This window comes from Elephas maximus, chromosome 5 (assembly GCF_024166365.1).
Source record: "Elephas maximus indicus isolate mEleMax1 chromosome 5, mEleMax1 primary haplotype, whole genome shotgun sequence".
Lineage (NCBI taxonomy): Eukaryota > Metazoa > Chordata > Mammalia > Proboscidea > Elephantidae > Elephas > Elephas maximus.
Window position 1 is genome coordinate 149,660,116 of NC_064823.1, and position 18,245 is coordinate 149,678,360.

At 36.9% G+C, this 18,245-nt stretch overlaps 1 protein-coding gene across 2 annotated transcripts in view; it reads left to right on the forward strand.

The window, feature by feature from the left end:
* The window catches only part of FBXL5 (F-box and leucine rich repeat protein 5), a 61,150-nt gene that overhangs the window by 23,326 nt on the left and 19,579 nt on the right, over positions 1–18,245 (forward strand). For both annotated transcript variants that reach the window (XM_049886476.1, XM_049886477.1), the window contains exons 2-9: positions 366–581; positions 1,677–1,772; positions 3,605–3,791; positions 7,385–7,567; positions 9,882–10,007; positions 13,508–13,656; positions 14,286–14,368; positions 15,462–16,187. In XM_049886476.1, the coding sequence (XP_049742433.1) occupies positions 366–581; positions 1,677–1,772; positions 3,605–3,791; positions 7,385–7,567; positions 9,882–10,007; positions 13,508–13,656; positions 14,286–14,368; positions 15,462–16,187 (1,766 nt within the window). The remainder of the gene's footprint in view (positions 1–365; positions 582–1,676; positions 1,773–3,604; positions 3,792–7,384; positions 7,568–9,881; positions 10,008–13,507; positions 13,657–14,285; positions 14,369–15,461; positions 16,188–18,245) is intronic.

The following is an 18,245-nucleotide window of genomic DNA, read 5'->3' on the forward strand; positions in this document are numbered from 1 at the left end:
CCGACCCTTTGGCTCGCAGCCGTAGCACTTAACCACTACGCCACCAGGGTTTCCAATACATACAGAGTGATAATTTTAGATTTGTAGGGAGTTTGGCCTAAACCCTTTCATATAAAGGGTTTTTACTGTGCACACATTACTTCTCTATATCATCAAGCTCTCTAGAATGCAAACATCTATCTGGCCTAGTGTGCTTTCTGTTATACTATGATACCTTCTTGATTTATGAACTTTCTTTGTACTTAGTTTAGCCAAGTGTAGGGGAGAAATTTTGCTATTTGGAAAAAGAAATAGAATTCATTTGAATATTTCTAATTGGTGCTTGTTTGCATATATTTACTATGCCTTCTTAAATTTTTACTCAGCTTTCTAAAACCAACTTTTCCAACAACAACGATTTTCGTGCTCTTCTTCAGTCTCTGTATGCTACTTTTAAGGAATTCAAAATGCACGAGCAGATTGAAAATGAATACATTATTGGTTTGCTTCAGCAACGCAGCCAGACCATTTATAATGTGCATTCTGACAATAAACTCTCTGAGATGCTTAGCCTCTTCGAAAAGGGGCTGAAGAATGTTAAGGTGAGTTGCAAAATGACGATTTAACTATCACAGTTTCTGTCATCTTCTGATATCTCACTGGCAAAACTTGTTAGCATTTTATAGCAAATGGCGTTACCTCCTTATTATTGTGTGATAACGTTTTACAATAAATGCTTCTTCCCAAATTGTAGAGTTGATTTTAATAAGTTAACATTTTAATTATCGTAAAATTGTTACATTCTGATAACATTCTGAAACTTAAAGGGAAGCTATAAATGCAGTTATTGCTGACTAAAGGTAAAATTGTTACTTAGAATGAGTGAACATTTTAATATAATTTTATTTATTTTAAAATTGAATGTCAGCTATAGTATGTTTACTGTGTTTTGTTTTTCCTTGTTGTGGGGAGCGAACAAGGGTAGTTAAACAGGATTACTTTTAATTGTATAATATAAAATTAAAGATCTTTTTAGTGTAGTTTAGGATAATGATATATAGAGTTTGTTCTTAATTACACTTATGTGTCATAACCAAAAAAAAACCCACGGCCATTAAGTTGATTCCGACTCAGAGCGACCGTGTAGGGCAGAGTAGAACTGCCCTACAGAGTTTCCAAAGCTGTAATCTTGACTGAAGCAGACTGCCACATCTTTCTCCCTTAGATCTGCTGGTGGGTTCAACTGCCAACCTTTTGGCTAGCAGCTGAATGCTTAACCATTGTGCTACCAGGGCTTCTTGGAGGATACACAAGAAGACCTTAAAAGGATTCTGTAATGATAGAGACCAATGTGCTGTTATGGACTGCTCTGAGATACATTAAGACATGGAGAAATTACATAAATATGAAAATTAGAAATCAATAGAAGCTTCGAACACATAGACACAATTTTTAGATTTTTGTGAAAATTTGAAAAGAAATGTGAGATCATATTACTAAAGGATTTCAAAGCTTACTATTTTAAGGATGTCTTTTATACTAAGAAGATTATAGAGACCACTTTGCTATTTGTCAGTCTGTTTTTTTCCTGAGATTTTATGTTGTGCTTTTAACTGACGTCCTGAAATCAGGTATAATATAAACAGTGAAGCAGAACTTTCCTTAAAGTACAGATCTGTTTTTTTGTTTGTTTCCAGAATGAATACGAGCAGTTAAATTATGCAAAACAGCTGAAAGAGAGATTGGAGGCTTTTACAAGAGATTTTCTTCCTCACATGAAAGAGGAGGAGGAGGTAAGCATAATTTCTCTCCGTTTTCATTTTATTTATAAAATCTTTAAAAATGATTTTGCCTTTGTTATTATTGTCAGTTGCAGTTGAGTCAGTTCTGACTTGTGGTAGCCTTATATGTAACAGAAGGAAATGTTGCCCAGTCCTGTGCCATCTTTGGTGTTTTACCTTAAGTACTTTAAAACAACCCATAGGAAGGTACGCCTGATTGATGGAGATAAACTGCTAGTTCATTTTCGGGACTGAAGAAAAATCCAAGGGAAAAAAAACAAACATTAATTTTATTCCCGCAGAGTTGGTTTTCATTGAACAAATTATTTGCTTAACAAATATTCATGTTCTTAATATATAGATGATAACTGTGTTGAATATTAATAACTTTTCTGTGTCACCCTAATGAAACCCTCATGGCACAGTGGTTAAGAGCTATGGCCGCTAACTAAAAGGTTGGCAGTTTGAGTCCACCAGCCACTCCTTGGAAACCCTATGGGGGAGTTCTGCTCTGCCCCAAGGGTTGCTAAGGGTTAGAATCGACTTGACAGCAACAGGTTTAATGTTTTTTGGGTGCACTGGTGGCACAGCGGTTAAGAGCTTGGCTGCTAACCAAAGGGTCATAAGTTCAAATCTACCAGCTGCTCCTTGGAAACCCTGTGGAACAGTTTTTCTGTCCTGTAGGGTCTCTATGAGTCTGAATCGACTTGATGGCAATTAGTTTGGTTTTTGATTTAATTTCTTTTCAGAATTTTTGGAATATTCTTTAAACTTTTTAATATTTTCTATATATTCATGGTATATGTAAAGAATTTTTAGTGATCTTTGCAGTAGTGGATTTTAGTAATTAATTGGTGGTTTTGAAGTTATCAGTCATATGCCTGATACACATGCATTAGAATATCACTGAATGCGTGAGCAAAACATTTTCTCATTCTTCTTCCTCACTCAGTGGGATGAATATCAGGGTAAGGAATAGAAAAAGTATTTTTTTGAGGAACTGGATGCTTTTTCACCTGTAAGTCAGTTACTACAGTGATTCTCAATTATGACGTCATAATCAGGCTGGTATTTAAAAACAACATAACCTACTTCTAAGCTCTATGATTTAACTCAGGTGGGAGGCAGTGGCATGGGTATTTTTTAAAGGCTCCCCAAGTCATTGTAACATGCAGCCAGGTTGAAACACCGAGTTGCCAGAGCAGTGTTGCATGACCTGCGATGCACATCAACATTGTGAAACTTAAAAAAAAAAAAAAAAGAAAGAAAGCCTTGACTCTACTTCTAAAAATTCTGATTATGTAAATTGGAGATTAGGGCTGGACATCTATTTTGCAAAAAAAAAAAAAAAAATCTCTGTAGGTAATTCTTATATGAACCACTGTACTAGAATAATGGTTTGAGGAAACGTCTCCAAAACTGAGAAACAGTATCAAATAGTCTGGGGTCTCAGTAGAGCTCTGACTTTCATGGTTCCAGTATACTGGTACCATTCGTAACTGGCCTAGAGGCCCTCTTTGGGGATTTAATAGGCAATTAACTGACCTAAATGTTCCACAATCAGAAAATGATTAAGAGTGTTTGACAAGCTGCGTGTGAGAAAACTTGGCTGCTCCAGAGGCTTCGACGTTGTTTCGGGCTTGACTTAAGTGGCTGGAGAAGCCATGGAGAGAAGGATCTTTTTGGTGATAATTCTTCACTACAATTTTTAGATTAACCCAGTGGTAATAATTAAAATTTTTATTTCTTTGGAATATGTGATAATACAGCACTTGATCAATTAATAATTTAAAGGACGTAAATACAACTAATTATCTTTTTTATGATTGTTTTGTGTAATTGAGGTTTTTCAGCCCATGTTAATGGAATATTTTACTTATGAAGAGCTTAAGGATATTAAAAAGAAAGTGATTGCACAACACTGCTCTCACAAGGATACTGCAGAACTCCTTAGAGGTCTTAGTCTGTGGAATCAAGCTGAAGAACGACAAAAGTTTTTTAAATATTCTGTGGATGAAAAGTCAGATAAAGGTGAGCTTCATATGTTTAGATAATAAACTATTTATTATAGGCATTTCCAAGGCCTTTTGCATCTTGTAGATATGGGTGTAGGTTTGGTATGGAGGAATAATTTAAACAGGCTAGTACTGTGGCCTGTTGAAGCCATTTATTTTCAGTTACATCTATTCCTCACTTATTGAATGTCTCATTATCCAACATTTTGCATTTATGACAGTAGTGAAAAATCTCTTACCTATTTTTCACATGAACAAGGCAGTGGTATGGCACAGTGGCTGTGGAATGTCCCTTCCCTTGAAGAGGGTCTCTGGCTGGTCTCTTGGAAGCTGGGCTGTGCTGCCTCGTGCCCTCTGCTCCCTCCTGCCTGTGGGGCATCTGTCCAGCTGCCATTCAGGGCAGCCTCCCCATGGCCACAGTATCATGGACACACACCCAGGCAGCGCCCAGCTATGGGGCACCTGTTCTGGGTTCCCAGCTCTTACGTGACTCGAGGCTCTGCAGCTCAAAATTGCTGTGGGATGGGAAGGGAGGAAAGAAAGAGGCATTGGAGAGTGTGTTTAGAGGAAATGTGTACAAGTTTAATGACATCCCAAAGTGAGCTGATCTGGGCCTGAAACTTCCTCCTTGGTGGGGCTGGGTGCATGGCCAGGTTCCCAGGGCCCTCGGAGGAAGCTCCGAGCCTCAGTGACTTGCCATGCCTGCAGAGCAGAGCAGGCTCTGGGATTGTGAACACAGAGCTTGCCAAGGTGGGGGTGGAGCCCTGAAGGTGGCTTCTGGAGGGAAGCTCTGACCCAGCACTGGGGGAAGGTGAAGTGGTTAAACCTTGGGCCCTCCAGTCACACAGCTGGACTTTATCTAGCTTTGTCTCCTCCAAGCCTCCTCCCCTGCAGAGGAATAATCCATAATTGGACTCTTCACAGTGACGAGCACATCAGTAAATCTTAGCTGTTATTATTGCTATGATCGTGTTTTCTAAATTAAAAAAAAAATCGCACAAATGGATGATCTGAAAACAGGAAAGAAAAAAAAAAAAACAGAACTCCATTTTCACGTAATGCCAATTTTAGCATAACAACCTGGTGTTTGGAATCTGACCATGTTGCTAAGTGAGGAGTGGGTGTGTGTGTATAAATTTAATTGAAGACAATAGTTTCTGTTTTAGAATGTAGTATTGCATTTGATAATTTAAAGGAGCCATGGTGGCACAGTGGTTAAAGTGCTCAGCTCTGAACTGAGAGGTCAGCGGTTCAAATTCACCAGCTGCTCCTTGGGAGGAAGATGTGACAGTGTGCTGTGGTAAAGATTTACAGCCTTGGAAACCCTACAGGGAAGTTCTACTCTGTCCTCTAGGGTTGCTATGGGTTGGAATTGACTTGACAGCAAAGAGTTTGTTTTTTTAGTTTATGATAATTTAACATCTCTTATAGGCTTTGACAGTAATGGGTATACCTGGGCCAACAGCCTTGGTGGCAGAGTAGTTAAGTGCTCGCCGCTAAGCAGAAGGTCAGCGGTTTGAACCCACTACCCTCTCCATGGAAGAAAAGACCTGACAATCTGATCCTGTAAAGATTACAGCCTAGGAAACCCTCAGGGGTGGTTCTGTTCTGTCCTATAGGGTTGCTATGAGCCGGAATCTCAACAGCTCACAGCAACGATAACATACTTGGGATGCATGCAATACAGTGTTTCTTGAATGAATTTCTATGTGCACTCTTATCACAACTGTGACTGTTACTTTTGCTAGTCAGAGTTATTGAAAGCTGCCATGTATACATAGCACTTTTGCAGTATCATCGATATTTTTGAGCTCTGTTGACCATAGCGGCTTCTTTTTTCTTTCCTTGTTTTTTCCTTTGGTTTTCAAAATTGGTTATGCTTACAATTTTTTAATTTTATTGTGATACGGTGTATAAAACAAAACATTAATGCTTATAGTTTTCTTCCCATCCTTTCCCGTGTGTGCTTCTCTCTCAGCTTCTGTCCAGTAGTACACAGGGAAATGAATATGAGAGGCAGTTTTTCTATGTACATTTATCTTGAAAAATGAAGGAGAAATGCAAGTAAAATATGCCCACTTTTTTCTTAATAGACTCCTTCCACATTTTATTCTTATTTGTCTTCGATATCTTTGTCTGCCTTTTAAAACATCGTTAAAGAAACAATTGGTATCCTTAGGCTAGTAAAAACTTTTTTCTAGATGGAAACCAGCAGTGGCATTTCTGTTAAAACTACCTAGAATTTAGAAAAAAATGGTTCCTTTTTCTTATTTTCTTCAACAAAGCATTTAGGTGAGATGCATGTGGAAACAAAAATGGTTTTATAAATTAAGCTATAATTAAACCCATAAAGCTTGTACGCCTCACTCTGAAACGCAGCTTGTGCCTTAGACACCAAGCCAAGACCTGTTGTATCTGGTTTAATTGTAATTACAACATGCAACTTGAAAGCATCACGCTTGCATTTAATCTTCATATTCCTTCAAAGCAAATTATAGCTATATTATGTTTAAAATATTTGCCATTTAAAAAGGAGTCGCTTAAGGTAATTTGATCATAGTATTTCTATGTTTAGGTTGCTTTGTGGAGACAAATTAGAGATACAAAATATATGTTCATAGTAACTTTAATCACGAAGCTTTATATTTTATATCTTTATTGTAACACCTCATTTGCATTTTTCGTTCTATAAAATGGCTACCCAGATAATATAGGACATTGTATATTCAATGGCTACTATCTACAGTAATTGCTAAGAGAAGATACCTGAGAAGTGTGTTGTGGTGGTAGTGTGCCATCATGTCGATTCCAACTCATAGCAATCCAGTAGGACTGAGTAGAACTGTCCTATAGGGTTTCCTAGGTTGTAATCTTTATGGGAGCAGATCATCAGGTCTTTTCTCCCATGGAGCCAGCTTTTGGGTTTGAACCTCCTACCTTTTAGTTAACAGCCAATGCTTAACCACTGTGCCATCAGGGCTCCTTGATAAATGTATACCAGCTTCAAAAATATTTACATTATGTTGTCTCAGCTGGCACATAAATCATGTAAATAGTAGTGCCAGTCTCAGGTTAGAGCACCTATAGGTTAAAGAGGCCAGATTTCATAAATCTCTTAGGTGAAGTGTGTATATCAGAGATCACAAGGAAGGTACTGACAGGAGTCATAATGCATGAATGGAAAATGTTGTGAGATTTGTGTGTCATTAAAAATGCCTTGGAGGTCTCATAATCTGCCAAATGCTGCACTTGTTGATTTCAAGGCTGTATAACCTGTTTGGTTCCTTTTTCAAATGATGCTACTTATGCTACAAAGTGAGTATTGTTTTTTTCTCCAGTGTCTTTGTAAGAGGAAGTCAATTCTGTATTCATTATTGTAGTCCCCGCTGATGAAGTATGATTTGGGCCATGATAGTTTAACCCTATGGGTTCTCAGCAAGTTTAACATCCCCATGTTATCTCTAATGCACGTTCTTTCCTTTCCGCGTCTTGTAAGCAGGAAGAAATGGACTTCAGGCACTGGGTTTTATTTATAGAAATAGGATTGTAGTTTTTTATTACATTCACTGTTAGAGCCTTTGATGTTAATGTTTTTCTTTTTTATTTCAGAAACGGAAGTTTCAGAACATTGCACCAGTATAAACCATCTTCCTCCAGAGGTAATGCTGTCAATTTTCAGCTATCTGAATCCTCAAGAATTGTGTCGATGCAGCCAAGTAAGCACTAAATGGTCTCAGCTGGCAAAAACTGGATCGCTTTGGAAACATCTTTATCCTGTTCATTGGGCGAGAGGTGGGTACATGGGACTTTCAGGGTGTTTTAGAAATAATTCAATCTGTTTGTTTAAAGAACATTCATAGACCTTAAAAAGTAAGGCCAGAGAGGGGAACTCTGAGAGGTTGACCAAAAAGTAGATTTTGTAGTTAGATGATACATTCTTGGAATACATTTTTAAAAAGCTTGCAGTACTGAGGTATTCATGGGTGAATTACATGATGTCTGCAATTTACTTCAAAATAATTAGGAAAAAATAGTTGGAAGGAATCCAAAGAAAATAGGCAGAAAGTTGGTAATTATTGAAGATTGGCATGGGCATGTGGGGATTCATCATGGTAATTCTTTCTGCTTTTGACTATGTTTGGAATTTTTCCATAACAAAAAAGTTAAAAATAAGTAGGCTGTAGGAACAACTTTGAATAATTAGATTATTTGAGTATTTAAAAAATATAGAATGAATTACTTCTATAACATTGAAAAACAGAGTACCATTATGGCTCCCTCGTGGTGGTGGTTCAGAATAATTGTGAATCTGGTTCTGTCCTTAACATGTCTTTTGTTGTTATTGGTAATGCCTTATTTTATAAGTCACAATTTCTGGTCTGCTGGTGAGTTACTTTTTGCTTGTGAACACTGAAAGTTTTCTTTTCATGAGCATACAGTGCAATCATGGGATAAATACAACCATATGACATACATTAAAACAATTTTTGTAGGTGAGTATTAACCTCAAAATTCATACTAAGTTTTTTTTTGATAGTTTTCTGTTTGTGATTTGACATGGAAATATATATTTCTCACATAGCTATACATATGTAGTTATGAGTCTGATTTGAAACCATTTTATGTTTTATAACAATGTATAGCACTTTTAAGCTGAGCTGCAGTTGGATATTTTATATTTTTTGACCAAAGCTATTTGGAGTATTGGGTAAACTGTTAGACTATAAGATCAAATGATCATAGTTGTTATTTTTATGTGAAAGAATTTTTCCTGTTGGTTGCAGGATAATGAAATAATGAAAAGCCAATTAAGGAAAATATGGATGTACCAAATATTTTTTTTGTTTAGCTGTATTTGTTTTTGATTAAGAATCAATACGTAATTAGATGCTATTTGTTGAAACAGTTTGATAATGCTACGCTAAACCTCTGTGAAGTTTACCAAACCTTAAATATACTAACTTTTAAAAATATTTTCTAGGATGTTTAAACAAAAAGTTCCATTAAGGATAATGGAACTTGGTTTATAAAACTTTATTTATTTATAAAACTTCTAATGGTTCTTGTTTATTTTTATTAATTATGATATTTGTTTTCAGTGGTTCTCAACCAGGATCGTTTTACTTCCCAAGGGACATTTGGAAATGTCTGGAGACATTTTTGGTTGTCACAGGGGGCGTGGGTGGTGTTACTGGCATCTAGTGAGTAGAGACCAAGGTTATTGCTAAACACCCTACAATGCACAGGTAGCACCCCCTCCAAAAAAAAAAATTACCCAGCACAAAATGTCACTAGGATCAAACTTGAGAAACTGATATAGATATAATGTTAAGAGTTCAGTAAATTAATTCTTCATTGTCAGTCACTTTGTGATGATGTAATTTAATTACAGTATATTCTCCAGGATCTTTAAGTTTATGGTTTAGCTTTACCTTAATCTTTCCCTTTAGCTTTTCTTCCCACCTAGTTCTGAATTGTTGATTGATTTGCTACAGAGCGGAAAATCCTGCTTCTTTCTGTTTGTTAGTTATCATAATATTTGGGGGTACTGCCAGGGTCATTGTGGAGCCTCAGTAGCAGAAAAAGGTTAGGTTGTTTTCGATTTCATTGTTTTTAAGACTATTAATATAATTATTTTTCTTAGAAGTGGGATAACCATTAAGCTTGTATCTACAAAAGAAAATTAAAAATCTTTTTGAATAGATAATAAATACATAGCAGACTATGTAATCTTTTTTATTTTTTTAAATATTGTGCTTTAAGTGTATGTAATCATTTGGACTTGCTATTTTGTTTACATAATCTTAAAGAGAAGGATTCACTTTGGAAAAATTGAGCTATTGCTGAATGAATTAATATCCTTTATTGGGAATTGACTCAGTGGCAGTGGGTTTCAGGTATTGAACCCACATATTAATAGTTCCTTTCAGTATGTCTGAAATTGAATCCTTTGTCATTTAAGTATAATTTTTAAAAATTACAATTGAATATTCTTAGAGATTCAAATATTTTCATTGTACAGAGTTTTTTTTTTTTTTTTAAATAGGTTATGTTTTTGTAATGGTAGGCAGTCTTATTTTGTTCCTTTTATTTGTTCATTGAGTAGGTGACTGGTATAGTGGTCCTGCAACTGAACTTGATACTGAACCTGATGAGGAATGGGTGAAAAACAGAAAAGATGAAAGTCGTGCTTTCCAGGAGTGGGATGAAGATGCCGATATAGATGAATCTGGTAAGCCATGCTTGGAATTAAAATGATTGCATGGTATTTTAATAATTGTTATTATATTTCATAACTACCTGGCACAGGACTGTGCAGTGTTTTGTTCTGTGGTACATAAGGTCACTATGAGTTGGCACTGACGTGACGGCACCTAACAACAAAAAACACTCATAATTATTGATTGTTAATATTAGTTATATATTTTATGTTTTCTAAAGAAATTGGTGTCTTTAAACCTAACCAAAAAAAAAAAAAAAAGAATCTGTTGCTGTCAAGTTGTAGCGAGCTGTGAGACAATAGAACTTTCCCTTAGGGTTTCCAGGGAGTGGACCTGGTTAATTTGAATTGTGAACCTTTTTGTTAGCAGCTGAATGCTTAACTACTGTGCCACCGGGGCTCCATTTTTAAACCCACTGCTTTTCAAAATTGAGGAGAGTAATATCAAACTTAGTTCATTCTGTTAGAAGTGATTTTTCAGCATGTATAGGGTTTCCCATCTGCTTTTACATTAAAATACTTCTTAAAATTAGAACAGGATGCCCATTTTCACTATACAAATAGTGTACATTCATTGTGGTGCTTTCCAGTTTACAACGTACTTTCGAGGGCCATTTTGGTTGGTCAGTTCAACATAATTTATTAAGAGTCAGCTGCGTCCCAGAGGAAGAAGCAAGAAGCTATTGAATCTACTTATTCCTTTGTAAACAGTCATACCACTTGCCTCACAAGGAAATTCTTTTTAAATATAAAGGGATTATAAAACTTAGTGTAGTCGTTCATTAAGCCCTGTGGGAGAATTCAAGGGTGATTCAGACTTCATCCTTGCCTTTAAGGAACTCAGTCAAGTGAGGAAGAATTTGGAGTGCATACTTCTTAATTCACAATGAGAAACGCTGAAGTGGAGGTTCAGAGGGTTTGGAATATGAAGGAGGAAGACATATGTCCTGTTCAAGATTGTATTCTTTGATAATAATTGCTAAAAGATGATGAAATAGTTAAAAGTTAACAGATGAGACAGTGCTATTTGTTAAAAAGAAACTGTAGAGAATCTTTGTTTATAAAGCCGCCCAACTTAAAAAAGCTGGTATGGCAAAAGAACTAAACGTGGAAAATAAGGACAGTAAGTAGAAGGAGTATTATAATTCCAGCAGCTAGTTTTTTTTTTATGAAACGAAGATTTCCTATTTTGGTGTAGTTTTGGAAGTTCAGAAGTGATATATCAGGAGGACATCTATTCCATTTAGATTTGATGATGCGTTTGATCATATTCATCGTATAGTTTTTGAAAGCTTACCCTGTGTCAGACGCTGCTCTAGGCATGAAAGATGGAATAGTGAACAAAGACAAAAATTCCTGGCCTTGTTGAGCTTAAAATTTGGAGAGGGAAAGCAGCCAATAAACATGGGTAAAATATGTACTATGTTGGACAGCAACACATACTGTGGGACAAAAATGAGGATGAAAAATGGTGTCAGGGCAAGAGGAAAGGCATTGCAGTTTTAAGTAGAATGATCAGTTAAGGTTCCCAAAGAATGTGAAATTTTAGCAAAGACCTGAAGGAGGTGAGTGAGGTCTTTGCTCAGATGTAACCTTAGGAGAGACTTGCTTTATCTTTTCTAGGAAATTAGTTTGTAATATCTATGTTAAGAGTTTTAAAGGCTTTATCAAACTTAGTGCATTTGTTTCAGCACCTAAATGGTCAAAGAAAAGGTGGTGGTCTTCATTTTGAGAAGGAAAGGTTAAGGCTGTAAAGAGTGAGCCTTTTGTTTTTAAGATACTTGTTCAGTTGTTTAGTGGATTTAAGACTAAACTTTGGATCTTCCATCTACTTTAGTGCTTTTTCAGTTTAGCCATTTTTACTAGTTATATAGAGAAGTCATTATTTTTCATAGGATGCTTATTAGAAGAATTTACACTAAAAAGTGCACATTTAGATAGAGAGGGCCACAGAAACAAGAGTGGTTGGGAATAAAATTATAGTAGAATAAATTGGTGGTGGTGACGGTGATGGTGGTTGCCCGAGTCAGTTCTGACTCATGGCAGCCCCATGTGTGCAGAATAGAGCTACTTCCTGGGGTTTTCAAGGCTGCAATCTTTCAGAAGCAGATTGCCAGACCTGTCTTCTGAGGCTCCCCTGGGTGGGTTTGAACCACCAACCTTTCAATTAGTAGTTGAGTGCTAAACCATTTGCTCCACCCAGGGCCTCCTAAGAGAATAAATAGTGTTCACTTAAGTCGTTTTTATTGCTATATATTATACATATATGTCTAAGGTAATGACTGACTAAAGGAGGAAATTAGGGTAGTATCTGTAAATATGGAACTATTAATGACAAATTTTATCATGATTCCTTCCACTTGTATTCCTTTTGTTACTTATAATTTGTCTTAAACTAGATTTCCTTAGCTTTTCCGTTAAATTATTTAACTTATTTCATGTTTAACTCATTGCCATTGAGCCGATTGTGACTTATAGTGAGCCCATGGGACAGAGTGGAACTGCCCCACAGGGTTTCCAAGGAGTGGCTGGTGGATTCGAACTGCTGGCCTTTTGGTTAGCAGCCAAGCTCTTACCTACTGCGCTTCCAGGGCTCGATTTCATGTTTAGAAACATTTAAAGTTAGGTCTTTAGGTCAGTGTAATTGCCATTGGATCCTGAGAAAGGTGATGAAGTTATTTGTTCTATTTAATGTAATTAGTGTGTCGTTAGTTTTTTCATCACGGTTGTTAACGGAAGTAGTACATCCTGTTGTAAACACCCTTTACAGAAGTGTATTAAGTAAAAAGTAAAAGCCATGCTTATTTTTAACTTATTAAAAATTCTTTGCTCGATTCCTTATGATTGGGCTGATTTAGTTCAGTTTCAAATAATTCCTAGCTCTGTGTTCTTTTTATTTAGGTAAAATAACTGCTAGAATTTTTTATTATAGGTCATTTTTCTTTTGGTATCATATATTCTCTTGAAGATTTCCCACCTATTATTTCAGGATTCAGTTTTTTTTTCCCCAGAACTATTTTCATTGCCTGAAAATGGACTTCTTTTTCTTTCCCTCCTCCACTTACTCTGATAAGAAAATCCCCTTCAACACTGAAGCACACACACAAAAAATCTTTCACTCATTCTCATTGCAAACCTGTTTTTTGATTCTTTTGTCTCTTTAGTTGATATCAGACCTGTTAAATATTAAGCCCTAGAGAGTCAGAGTTTGTCCATTTCTCTTGCTTTGCTTAGGAAGTTTAAGGTGGTAGTTTAAGGTGGTTAGCAAAAAAGTATTTTGTATTTAATGATCTGGTGATTTTTTGAGTAGCCCGTAGTGGTTAAGTGCTATGGCTGCTAACCAAAGGGTTGGCAGTTCAAATCTGCCAGGTGCTCCTCGGAAACTCTGGGGCAGTTCTCCTCTGTCCGATAGGGTCGCTATGAGTTGGAATCGACTTCACGGTACTGGGTTTGGTTTTTGGTTTTTTAATAATTAGCATATCAGTGTTTAGACTTTTGAATTCATTTTACAGAGGAGTCTGCAGAGGAATCAATCGCTATCAGCATTGCACAGATGGAAAAACGTTTACTCCATGGCTTAATTCATAATGTCCTACCATATGTTGGCCCTTCTGTAAAAACTTTAGTATTGGCATACAGCTCTGCAGTTTCCAGCAAAATGGTATGTATCAAATAGCATTGTTTTGAATGTTAAGAAAAAGTAACAACGATACAACTTTGGTTTGCTTATTCCTGAGTTTAATTAGGGAAGAAAATTCTATAGCTGCTATTTATTGAGTGCCTTCCCTTGAGTAGGCATACACTGCTAACTTTCATATGTTAAACTTCATTTCAGTTCTCACAGCAATCTGTGGTAAGACATCACGGTCCGCATGTTATAGATAAGGAAATTGAGACGAGGCGAGGTTGAATGACTTTACACAGTTTTACAGATATTAAGTGATGAAGCCCAGCTCTGCGTGACCCTTATAATATGTAGGGCATGACAAGATGGTCAAGTGAGAGTCGGTCACTGTTGGATAAAAGTGTATCCTGTGACTTCCTACATAGGAATCTCTTTGAATATCCCTTAAAAATGTGAATTTCCAGGCCTGACATTACAGTTAACTAAATCAGATTCTCAGAGATTTGAGCCCAGAATATTTGTATTTTTAATATATTTTTTCAGGTGATTTCTACATGCAAAAAAGTTTGAGAACCAACATTAGTAATAACCATTTACTAGTAGTTACCTGTCCCTTGTCTAAGGGCAAGTCTGCAGGTCTTTATTGTGACTTTTCCCCCTCCTAGGTTAGACAGGTTTTAGAGCTTTGTCCTAACCTGGAGCATCTGGATCTCACCCAGACTGACATTGCTGATTCTGCATTTGACAGGTTAGTTATTTTCAAATATTTTAAATATTTAAATAGAATGAATTGTTCTATAGTTGTTCTATACTTTCTTATTTACCTAATTGCCATTTAATCATACTTTTCTTTGACTATGAAATTGTAGTCATGTAGAGCTATAACTTGATAAGCCAAACCAAAAAACCAGACCCACTGATGTTGAGTTGATTTTCACTCATAATGCCCCATAGGGTTTCTGAGGCTGTAAATCTCTACAGAAACAGACTGCCACGTCTTTCTCCTATGGAGCCGTTGGTGGTTTTGAACCACTGTCCTTTCGGTTAGCAGTCTGTCGCTTTAACCACTGCACCGCCAGGGCTTGTTCGATAACTTGACAGTGTGCTCCAATTGTTTCTTGTCCACAGGTTCCAGCTGATTTAAAATTCCATGTATAACGTCCTACCATCTTTGTTATCCTGCACGGTGTTTAGGCCTTTAAGCCTTGCTGAGCAACCACGTAAACTGGAACTATATATTTTTAAGACATTCGTTTTCAGTTGAACTCTTAAGTGCCATTTGGCAAAGCTCCCTTACATATTCCTCGCAGATACTCTGCACTTCGACCACTTTCTTCAAGCTACACTCTTTGCAGTTTATATTTCCTTGGTTGCTGTCAATTTCCTCTTACCCAACGCACCTCGTCTCTTCCACCTTCAGCATCTGTATCAACACCCTTCTTCCTGTTTCAGAGGAAGAGGTATACTCTTCTCTGGCTAAGGCTGCTGCTTTACCAAGTAATTCCTAGAGCTTGTTTCTTCTGAATTTTCTGTTGTACTTTTTCATGTGTGTACAGCTTCTCCTCTACTGGTTACTTATCAGGGTAATAAATTTACTTATCTCTCTTTTATCTTTACCCTCTGCCCATCTTATCCTTCTGTTAGGTTAGCAGTACTTTTTGTTCCTTATCACTCTCATTGTCTTTTCATACCCCAGCACCTAAAATAGTGCTGACGATAGTATTTGAGTGGTTATATCAGATTTAATTTTTTTCTCCTGGTTTTGATCTACGTAGAGATAATCAAGTGCTTTTGAAGAATTTAGCAAGATCGTTAATTTTCTTGTTACTTTTTAATTATAGTTGGTCTTGGCTCGGCTGCTGCCAGAGTCTTCGGCATCTTGACCTGTCTGGATGTGAGAAGATAACAGATGTGGCTCTAGAGAAAATTTCCAGGGCCCTTGGAATTCTGGCATCTCATCAGAGTGGCCTTTTGAAAACTTCTAAAAGCAAAATTACTTCAACTACATGGAAAAATAAAGACATTACCCTGCAGTCCACCAAGCAGTATACTTGTTTGCACGATTTAACTAACAAAGGCTTTGAAGAAGAAATAGATAATGAACACCCCTGGACTAAATCTGTTTCTTCTGAAAATTTCGGTTCTCCTTATGTGTGGATGCTAGATGCCGAAGATTTGGCCGATATTGAAGATGCCGTAGAATGGAGACACAGAAATGTTGAAAGCCTTTGTGTAATGGAAGCAGCATCCAACTTTAGCTGTTCCACCTCTGGTTGTTACAGTAAAGATATTGTGGGACTAAGGACTAGTGTCTGTTGGCAGCAGCATTGTGCTTCTCCTGCCTTTGCATATTGTGGCCATTCATTTTGTTGTACAGGAACAGCTCTAAGAACTATGTCAGCACTCCCAGAGTCCTCTGCATTCTGTAGAAAAGCATCAAGGACTAGATTGCCTACAGGAAAAGACTTAATTTACTCTGGGAGTGAAAAATCTGACCAAGAGACTGGGCGTGTACTTCTGTTTCTCAGTCTGTCTGGATGTTATCAGATCACAGACCATGGTCTCAGGTAGGTAATCACTTGCAGAGTATTAGGAAATGGACACGCTCTCATTTTCAAATGAAATACAAAAACTTTGAATCTAAGTCACTTCTTTCAGTTAATTTATATAACCAGAAGGGCTAACCAAGACCTGCCCTACTTCAGAGTGTTGGAGCAGTGTAACTTACGATATCAGAATGAAGTTTCATTTCAGTTAGTTCAAATTCTTTGTGGTATATGGAAGAATATAAGTTGAGATATTTAATGCCTGTATCACAATTTCTAAGGTGCTTTAGTGGATGTAGAGATGAGTAAGACATAATTTTTGCCCTCAAGGACTTGTACCAGAGAAGAAGATATGTATATTTTATTCGGTTGGCTGTGTATTATTTGTGTAAGTCCTTCAAGGGGTTCAATAAAGATGCTGTAGGTGGGAGACCAAAGGAGGAAGCAATTTTACCCAGTTGAAGAGATTGATTTCCAGTTGAAGGAAATGATCAGGAAAAATTTAATGAAGAAATGGCATTGAATCGAACCTTGGAGAATGATGAAGGGCTGTGATGGGTAGCATTGGAAGAAGAGACCATCCTAAGCAGTGGGGATCCCTTGAGCATGCATTCAAGCACAAAAATGGGGAAGCACATGGAGGATGTTCAGAGGAGACGTGGTATTCCAGTTGGGTTGTAGTAAAGGATATATAATGGGGAACTGTGGGAGATAAGGCTGTAAAATTAGGTTGAGGGTTGAGGACATTTAATGGAAAGTGTGAATGCCAAGCAGGAAAAGAGTGTTGACCAGTCCTCTGCATTGTTCTTTCTTCAAGAAACTAGTCTTTAAAAACAAAACAAAAAACTATTCCAAATGGACCCCACATGGTAAATGGACCCCACATAGTTCAATAAATTTATTTTAAATGTTATTTAGAATTAAAAATTTCATAAATAAAATACTATTTTAAATCCACAGGAAAGTTGACAAAGAAATTTTTGATAAATACTTTGGAAATAAAATAATTTTATCCTGACTTACGTGCCTTAATACTAGAGTTTGGTCTGCTAAAAAACGAAACCTTTAAAGGTTGAAGAATTGCACTTAACCAGTTCTATACATGTTTAAGATTTTTACTTTATGTAATTTTTTTTTGCTTAAAATGAGTTACGGTTTTATATTGGTGATTTTGGAAAACTAAAAATGGGCTCAAGCGTAACAGTTATGAGGGTGGTACAGGACTGGGCAGTGTTTTGCTCTGTTGTACATGGGGTCACTATGAGTCAGAACTGACTCAACAATAACAAAGATATCTGTAGAACTGTTCTTATGGTTGCGTGCTGTCAAATTGATTCTAACTCACAGTGACTCTATAGGACAGAATTGAACTGCATAGGATTTCCTAGGCTGTAATCCTTATTGGAGCAGATTGCCAGGTCTTCTTTTCTACAGAGCAGCTGGTGGGTTCAAACTACCAACCTTTTGGTTAGCAGCCAAGCACTTAACCATTGTGCCACCAGGGCTCCTTTCTGTAGAACTGGTTTAGTGTAATTATATGGCCATTAATAAAAAAAAAGCAAAGCATTGCTGAGCAGTATTAGAATAGAGTAGGTAGAGTGTAGAATTTTTGGTTTTTGACCATTATCTACCTATTTTATATTGCTTTTTAAAGTCATAGAACATGTGGAAGTTCTACATTTTACTTTTCTTGTAAGCACCATCTTTAGCTGATGAAGATGAACTCTTTTTACTAGAGGAAAAGAGTTTAAGTGAAACATGCATTCAAGCCAGGAGAGGTAGCTATTCTCAACAGCCAGGCTCTGTCTTATACCCTGTAAGACCCACTTGGAACTCTTGGGTTACTAATGCTCTCATGCACAGGGTTGGAGACAATACCATGGATTACTGACATTGGGGCCACACAGACTTGTAGGTTGATACTGGTTCTTCCCATACCTGGCTTTGTGTAAATACTTAACCATGGCATGGTTGTGAGGCTTGCATGAGATGAACGCATGTAAAGCAGCTAACAGTGGTACAGGGTTGGCTTTTAATAAGTGGCAGCTGCTGTTATGTTATTTTGTCTTTATGATTGTT